The sequence below is a fragment of the Ascidiella aspersa genome, chromosome 2, assembly GCF_963924565.1.
Source record: "Ascidiella aspersa chromosome 2, kaAscAspe10.2, whole genome shotgun sequence".
Taxonomy (NCBI): Eukaryota; Metazoa; Chordata; class Ascidiacea; order Phlebobranchia; family Ascidiidae; genus Ascidiella; species Ascidiella aspersa.
In genome coordinates, this window is record NC_139448.1 from 30,631,201 (window position 1) to 30,639,745 (window position 8,545).

General features: G+C 42.4%; 3 protein-coding genes and 1 pseudogene across 3 annotated transcripts in view; 1 reads left to right on the forward strand and 3 right to left on the reverse strand.

Moving 5' to 3' along the window:
* Nucleotides 1-931: 931 nt before the first annotated feature.
* LOC146164842 (uncharacterized) lies at nucleotides 932-1,666 on the reverse strand. Its single transcript, XM_083382706.1, has one exon. It carries the CDS (start codon nucleotides 1,664-1,666, stop codon nucleotides 932-934), a length of 735 nt encoding a protein of 244 aa, XP_083238832.1.
* A 2,687-nt stretch (nucleotides 1,667-4,353) lies between these two features.
* LOC146164843 (uncharacterized) lies at nucleotides 4,354-5,088 on the reverse strand. The gene has a single exon (XM_083382710.1). The coding sequence runs from the start codon at nucleotides 5,086-5,088 to the stop codon at nucleotides 4,354-4,356; it is 735 nt and encodes a 244-aa protein (XP_083238836.1).
* Nucleotides 5,089-7,775: 2,687 nt separating this feature from the next.
* On the reverse strand, nucleotides 7,776-8,480 carry LOC146164844 (uncharacterized; annotated as a pseudogene).
* A 36-nt stretch (nucleotides 8,481-8,516) lies between these two features.
* Nucleotides 8,517-8,545, forward strand: part of LOC146164845 (uncharacterized) — an 829-nt gene continuing 800 nt past the window's right edge. Inside the window, exon 1 of the mRNA XM_083382712.1 lies at nucleotides 8,517-8,542. Coding sequence (XP_083238838.1) covers nucleotides 8,517-8,542 — 26 coding nt within the window. The remainder of the gene's footprint in view (nucleotides 8,543-8,545) is intronic.

The window sequence follows — 8,545 nt, forward strand, 5'->3', positions numbered from 1 at the left end:
TGAGGTTCCATCTATCCCGAAAGGCCTTTTGCTTGGACAGCAGCCAGTTGTGTTGAAGGGTGTACCTGTATTTTAACTTCTCTGCGTACCGCAATATCGCATTGAAATAGGGCGCCGAGTTCGGCATGTTTGCCCACAAGGCTTTGGATTTGCCCCGTATTTTATCCTTATACTTTAGCTGATTGGAGATTCTACGTTCTTGTTGAATCAGTAGAAGGTCAAAGTCCATTCCTCGCTTATTATTTGAGGGTGAAAGTAGTTTAGTATTGATACACCTCATCAGAAACTTGATCTTGACGTCATCTTTTACTATTTGTTTGTACCTTTCTATGTTTCCGTTGTAGGAGGTGATAGCTGTATCCTTGTATATAAGCTTTGTATGTGTATTAACAACAGAATCTGGCCCTCCAACAGAACACATAATGCCGACGATAAAAGTTCTAAAATTTATTAATAAAAGCTTGAGAAGCGCACCGCTCCGAACAAAAATCAGTCAGCAAGGTGTAAAACTTTAATACAAATATGCATTTCGCCTATAAATGGCATCATCAGTTTGTCTGTACAAATAAATAGTAAAAAATTAAAATATTAAAATATAAATGTAAAATAAATACATCCAAGATGAACAAAGACAAAGACAGTCTGCGTATAAACCCCAACCACTACTGTAAAACAAAAGCAAAAGGGGCATGCGATACGTGTAGCGGCCACAGAAAGCCACTGATAAAAACACGGCCCAGAGGGAAGCGGTATGAGAATCAGTGACGTAGCAAAACACGGTAGATAAGAAAAGGTGGAAAGACAAAAACAAACCTAAAACCACAGTTAGACAAGAAAACGGATATGACTCACATTCCGAAATGGAACGGCACAACGCAAAAACGAAAACACAAATCCGCAAAGATATATATAAAAATTATATATAAAAAGGCTACCGAATTTGGGGCAATATCATTTTTTGAATGTTAATTGAGGCTCTGGTGAGTTTGAGCCATTTAGCCTCACATTCATCGAGCTTGCTGGTGTCTGGCTCTTCAACGAAAATGACCGTAAAACATTCGTCAATATGCGGATGTTTCTTTAACTTCTCGCCATGGTAGGTTGCGTAGTGGTGAAGCAGCGCTGCGTTGTCGTTTGTTGTTGCTGAGTTAAATGTATTCCAGGTCGTTCGGTGTGCGTTCCACCTAACAGAAAACCTGTTCTTGGTTTGACCGACGTACTGGGCAGAGCAGATGTTGCACGTTGCCACGTAAATTCCGTGGTTTCTACAATTAAGGCTTTGCCGGAGCTCTATGGTCTTACCTGCAGCCTTAAGTTTACTCGATTCACCAACCATCCCTTTGTGTCCCCCATGGTGACCGCAGAGTGCGCATTTGCCGCACGGCGTTGACAAACCGACTGCATTGCCAAAGGTGTGCGCAAGTTGTCGGTAGTTAGTAAGAAGGTTACCGAGTGTATGAGGCCTTTTGTATACTATTTTAACTCGTGGTTGAAGCGCCTTTTCTTTGTTTGAGAGCCTGAGTAGATGAGCGAATGGAGTAGCCCATGCGACAACACGGTCTTTCGTCTTTTCTTTAGTGTGTCGGAGTCTCTCGGTCCACGATTTAACCTCATTAAGGTTGTAATCCGTGAGGCCAGCGGGAAAACAGGACTTCCTGCATTTCATCTTCAGTTGCTCCAGACTTCGGTGGTAGTCCTCATCGGATTCATTAAGCCTCCTGAGGCGGCTTGCTTCACCCAACACAATAGATTTGTAAATATGCAATGGATGGTAAGAGGAGCCATGCAAAAAACATCTATTTTTGCTGTGATCTTAACGTTGTCCCGAGTTGTGAATCCTAGTGAAGCCGTCTTAGAGTGAGCGTGAAGCACATCGAGAAATTCAACGTCGTATTTAGGGTAATCCGAACAAAAAACCCGAAATGTTAATTGCAGTCCCTCGTTGGAGAATGCCGACAAAAGCGCAGATCTAATTCTTTGCGTGGTATTGACCCCGATGGATATGAAAATGATATCATCAATAAAACGCTTGAAGATTTGAGCCGTGCCTAACGTGTCTGCGATCGATTCAACGATGAAGTGCATGGCAATGTTGGCTATTGAGACGGAATGATTGTCGCCTGTTATAATACCCTCTTTCTGACGATAAAAACTCCCGTCATACTGGACAATAACATTGTCCATCGTGAACAGTGTAAAATCCAGGAGACATTTACAGCCCACAGGGTTTAACCCGGAGTGTAGCTCTAACGCGCGGGCTAGGGAACGCCTTATGAGCTGTCTGCTAACGCTAGGATAAAGCGCTACCACATCTGCTGCCACAATGTAGATATCCTCCGCCTTTAGACTTTCTTTTGCTACGCCGTTCTTCCAATTGATTAGCTCAGTTATGTAGTGCTTACTGTCTTGGCAATATTCATTGAGTATATTCCGGCAGTATGCTACACTGATTGGCTTCAGGATATTTTCAATTAATGCTGTATAACGGGAGCAGTAGGTGTTTCCAGCAGACTGAAGCAGGCGGGTAGGGATATCCGTTAATTGGCAAGATGTCAATTGCTCCGGCATAAGCCTGTGCGTCTTAAACAAAGGGTAAGCATACGCATAGTTTTCATTGCTGAAATGTTTGGACGATAACCCGGGAACTTTGTAAAATCGACAACCCTTTAACTTAATGCCTGCAGTGTGGTAGAGCAGGGTTTCAGAAATTACCTCCAGGCGATACAGCTTTTTGACAAAACTATCGCAGGTACATTTGTTTTTTTTAACGAATTGTTCACTTTTTTGCATGTCCATGGTTAATTGTTCAAACATACGTAATTCCCGTTTCATTATGCTGTCGTAATCCATGTGAGAGGCAATGATAATTTTACCGTCTTTATCAGATCGACAAATCACAATTTCCCTTCTGCGAACTGCGTTTTTCAAACTGTTAAGATTACTAGTGAGTTCAGGCGATAAGTTGTTTTTGCGATAATACTCCCGTTTTACCTTGGGTCCCAAATTCCTCACCTTGGCTTCCATCAAATCAGCATAGACGATGGTTTCATCGGAAAGCTCATCTTTGTTTGGTCGTGAGTGTTTAGGCACCCTAAGTTTGTCAGGAATTTCCCGTACGTTTGTTACATCCCCATCATCAGTATGAAAATAGTCGGCCCATTCGATTCTACGGATATGCGACGTCAAATTAATCCATTCGGATTCTTCAGTTTGGCCACTCCATGACGGTGTAGGTGCAAAATTCAACCCACGTAGCAACAGTAGTTTAGCGTTGTCGTTCAAATTCATGGTGGATTTGTTAAGAATAACTTCTTCCGCAGTACGCAGTTGCTCAGTGCGTTTAGAAATACTTTGCCGTTTTCTATATCTCTTCTGGTCCTTTTGATTTTTAATTTGCATTTTTGATGCCCTTCCGGCGCCCATGAGGTTCCATCTATCCCGAAAGGCCTTTTGCTTGGACAGCAGCCAGTTGTGTTGAAGGGTGTACCTGTATTTTAACTTCTCTGCGTACCGCAATATCGCATTGAAATAGGGCGCCGAGTTCGGCATGTTTGCCCACAAGGCTTTGGATTTGCCCCGTATTTTATCCTTATACTTTAGCTGATTGGAGATTCTACGTTCTTGTTGAATCAGTAGAAGGTCAAAGTCCATTCCTCGCTTATTATTTGAGGGTGAAAGTACTTTAGTATTGATACACCTCATCAGAAACTTGATCTTGACGTCATCTTTTACTATTTGTTTGTACCTTTCTATGTTTCCGTTGTAGGAGGTGATAGCTGTATCCTTGTATATAAGCTTTGTATGTGTATTAACAACAGAATCTGGCCCTCCAACAGAACACATAATGCCGACGATAAAAGTTCTAAAATTTATTAATAAAAGCTTGAGAAGCGCACCGCTCCGAACAAAAATCAGTCAGCAAGGTGTAAAACTTTAATACAAATATGCATTTCGCCTATAAATGGCATCATCAGTTTGTCTGTACAAATAAATAGTAAAAAATTAAAATATTAAAATATAAATGTAAAATAAATACATCCAAGATGAACAAAGACAAAGACAGTCTGCGTATAAACCCCAACCACTACTGTAAAACAAAAGCAAAAGGGGCATGCGATACGTGTAGCGGCCACAGAAAGCCACTGATAAAAACACGGCCCAGAGGGAAGCGGTATGAGAATCAGTGACGTAGCAAAACACGGTAGATAAGAAAAGGTGGAAAGACAAAAACAAACCTAAAACCACAGTTAGACAAGAAAACGGATATGACTCACATTCCGAAATGGAACGGCACAACGCAAAAACGAAAACACAAATCCGCAAAGATATATATAAAAATTATATATAAAAAGGCTACCGAATTTGGGGCAATATCATTTTTTGAATGTTAATTGAGGCTCTGGTGAGTTTGAGCCATTTAGCCTCACATTCATCGAGCTTGCTGGTGTCTGGCTCTTCAACGAAAATGACCGTAAAACATTCGGCAATATGCGGATGTTTCTTTAACTTCTCGCCATGGTAGGTTGCGTAGTGGTGAAGCAGCGCTGCGTTGTCGTTTGTTGTTGCTGAGTTAAATGTATTCCAGGTCGTTCGGTGTGCGTTCCACCTAACAGAAAACCTGTTCTTGGTTTGACCGACGTACTGGGCAGAGCAGATGTTGCACGTTGCCACGTAAATTCCGTGGTTTCTACAATTAAGGCTTTGCCGGAGCTCTATGGTCTTACCTGCAGCCTTAAGTTTACTCGATTCACCAACCATCCCTTTGTGTCCCCCATGGTGACCGCAGAGTGCGCATTTGCCGCACGGCGTTGACAAACCGACTGCATTGCCAAAGGTGTGCGCAAGTTGTCGGTAGTTAGTAAGAAGGTTACCGAGTGTATGAGGCCTTTTGTATACTATTTTAACTCGTGGTTGAAGCGCCTTTTCTTTGTTTGAGAGCCTGAGTAGATGAGCGAATGGAGTAGCCCATGCGACAACACGGTCTTTCGTCTTTTCTTTAGTGTGTCGGAGTCTCTCGGTCCACGATTTAGCCTCATTAAGGTTGTAATCCGTGAGGCCAGCGGGAAAACAGGACTTCCTGCATTTCATCTTCAGTTGCTCCAGACTTCGGTGGTAGTCCTCATCGGATTCATTAAGCCTCCTGAGGCGGCTTGCTTCACCCAACACAATAGATTTGTAAATATGCAATGGATGGTAAGAGGAGCCATGCAAAAAACATCTATTTTTGCTGTGATCTTAACGTTGTCCCGAGTTGTGAATCCTAGTGAAGCCGTCTTAGAGTGAGCGTGAAGCACATCGAGAAATTCAACGTCATATTTAGGGTAATCCGAACAAAAAACCCGAAATGTTAATTGCAGTCCCTCGTTGGAGAATGCCGACAAAAGCGCAGATCTAATTCTTTGCGTGGTATTGACCCCGATGGATATGAAAATGATGTCATCAATAAAACGCTTGAAGATTTGAGCCGTGCCTAACGTGTCTGCGATCGATTCAACGATGAAGTGCATGGCAATGTTGGCTATTGAGACGGAATGATTGTCGCCTGTTATAATACCCTCTTTCTGACGATAAAAACTCCCGTCATACTGGACAATAACATTGTCCATCGTGAACAGTGTAAAATCCAGGAGACATTTACAGCCCACAGGGTTTAACCCGGAGTGTAGCTCTAACGCGCGGGCTAGGGAACGCCTTATGAGCTGTCTGCTAACGCTAGGATAAAGCGCTACCACATCTGCTGCCACAATGTAGATATCCTCCGCCTTTAGACTTTCTTTTGCTACGCCGTTCTTCCAATTGATTAGCTCAGTGATGTAGTGCTTACTGTCTTGGCAATATTCATTGAGTATATTCCGGCAGTATGCTACACTGATTGGCTTCAGGATATTTTCAATTAATGCTGTATAACGGGAGCAGTAGGTGTTTCCAGCAGACTGAAGCAGGCGGGTAGGGATATCCGTTAATTGGCAAGATGTCAATTGCTCCGGCATAAGCTTGTGCGTCTTAAACAAAGGGTAAGCATACGCATAGTTTTCATTGCTGAAATGTTTGGACGATAACCCGGGAACTTTGTAAAATCGACAACCCTTTAACTTAATGCCTGCAGTGTGGTAGAGCAGGGTTTCAGAAATTACCTCCAGGCGATACAGCTTTTTGACAAAACTATCGCAGGTACATTTGTTTTTTTTAACGAATTGTTCACTTTTTTGCATGTCCATGGTTAATTGTTCAAACATACGTAATTCCCGTTTCATTATGCTGTCGTAATCCATGTGAGAGGCAATGATAATTTTACCGTCTTTATCAGATCGACAAATCACAATTTCCCTTCTGCGAACTGCGTTTTTCAAACTGTTAAGATTACTAGTGAGTTCAGGCGATAAGTTGTTTTTGCGATAATACTCCCGTTTTACCTTGGGTCCCAAATTCCTCACCTTGGCTTCCATCAAATCAGCATAGACGATGGTTTCATCGGAAAGCTCATCTTTGTTTGGTCGTGAGTGTTTAGGCACCCTAAGTTTGTCAGGAATTTCCCGTACGTTTGTTACATCCCCATCATCAGTATGAAAATAGTCGGCCCATTCGATTCTACGGATATGCGACGTCAAATTAATCCATTCGGATTCTTCAGTTTGGCCACTCCATGACGGTGTAGGTGCAAAATTCAACCCACGTAGCAACAGTAGTTTAGCGTTGTCGTTCAAATTCATGGTGGATTTGTTAAGAATAACTTCTTCCGCAGTACGCAGTTGCTCAGTGCGTTTAGAAATACTTTGCCGTTTTCTATATCTCTTCTGGTCCTTTTGATTTTTAATTTGCATTTTTGATGCCCTTCCGGCGCCCATGAGGTTCCATCTATCCCGAAAGGCCTTTTGCTTGGACAGCAGCCAGTTGTGTTGAAGGGTGTACCTGTATTTTAACTTCTCTGCGTACCGCAATATCGCATTGAAATAGGGCGCCGAGATCGGCATGTTTGCCCACAAGGCTTTGGATTTGCCCCGTATTTTATCCTTATACTTTAGCTGATTGGAGATTCTACGTTCTTGTTGAATCAGTAGAAGGTCAAAGTCCATTCCTCGCTTATTATTTGAGGGTAAAAGTACTTTAGTATTGATACACCTCAACAGAAACTTGATCTTGACGTCATCTTTTACTATTTGTTTGTACCTTTCTATGTTTCCGTTGTAGGAGGTGATAGCTGTATCCTTGTATATAAGCTTTGTATGTGTATTAACAACAGAATCTGGCCCTCCAACAGAACACATAATGCCGACGATAAAAGTTCTAAAATTGATTAATAAAAGCTTGAGAAGCGCACCGCTCCGAACAAAAATCAGTCAGCAAGGTGTAAAACTTTAATACAAATATGCATTTCGCCTATAAATGGCATCATCAGTTTGTCTGTACAAATAAATAGTAAAAAATTAAAATATTAAAATATAAATGTAAAATAAATACATCCAAGATGAACAAAGACAAAGACAGTCTGCGTATAAACCCCAGCCACTACTGTAAAACAAAAGCAAAAGGGGCATGCGATACGTGTAGCGGCCACAGAAAGCCACTGATAAAAACACGGCCCAGAGGGAAGCGGTATGAGATTCAGTGACGTAGCAAAACACGGTAGATAAGAAAAGGTGGAAAGGCAAAAACAAACCTAAAACCACAGTTAGACAAGAAAACGGATATGACTCACATTCCGAAATGGAACGGCACAACGCAAAAACGAAAACACAAATCCGCAAAGATATATATAAAAATTATATATAAAAAGGCTACCGAATTTGGGGCAATATCATTTTTTGAATGTTAATTGAGGCTCTGGTGAGTTTGAGCCATTTAGCCTCACATTCATCGAGCTTGCTGGTGTCTGGCTCTTCAACGAAAATGACCGTAAAACATTCGTCAATATGCGGATGTTTCTTTAACTTCTCGCCATGGTAGGTTGCGTAGTGGTGAAGCAGCGCTGCGTTGTCGTTTGTTGTTGCTGAGTTAAATGTATTCCAGGTCGTTCGGTGTGCGTTCCACCTAACAGAAAACCTGTTCTTGGTTTGACCGACGTACTGGGCAGAGCAGATGTTGCACGTTGCCACGTAAATTCCGTGGTTTCTACAATTAAGGCTTTGCCGGAGCTCTATGGTCTTACCTGCAGCTGTAAGTTTACTCGATTCACCAACCATCCCTTTGTGTCCCCCATGGTGACCGCAGAGTGCGCATTTGCCGCACGGCGTTGACAAACGACTGCATTGCCAAAGGTGTGCGCAAGTTGTCGGTAGTTAGTAAGAAGGTTACCGAGTGTATGAGGCCTTTTGTATACTATTTTAACTCGTGGTTGAAGCGCCTTTTCTTTGTTTGAGAGCCTGAGTAGATGAGGCGAATGGAGTAGCCCATGCGACAACACGGTCTTTCGTCTTTTCTTTAGTGTGTCGGAGTCTCTCGGTCCACGCCAGCGGGAAAACAGGAACTTCCTGGCATTTCATCTTCAGTTTGCTCCAGACTCCGCCTCAGGAGGCTTAATGAATCCGATGAGACTACCACCGAAGTC

Coding starts and splice junctions, on each gene's coding strand:
- LOC146164842 (XM_083382706.1), bottom strand. CDS start 1,666: ATGAAATGCAGGAAGTCCTGTTTTCCCGCTGGCCTCACGGATTACAAC.
- LOC146164843 (XM_083382710.1), bottom strand. CDS start 5,088: ATGAAATGCAGGAAGTCCTGTTTTCCCGCTGGCCTCACGGATTACAAC.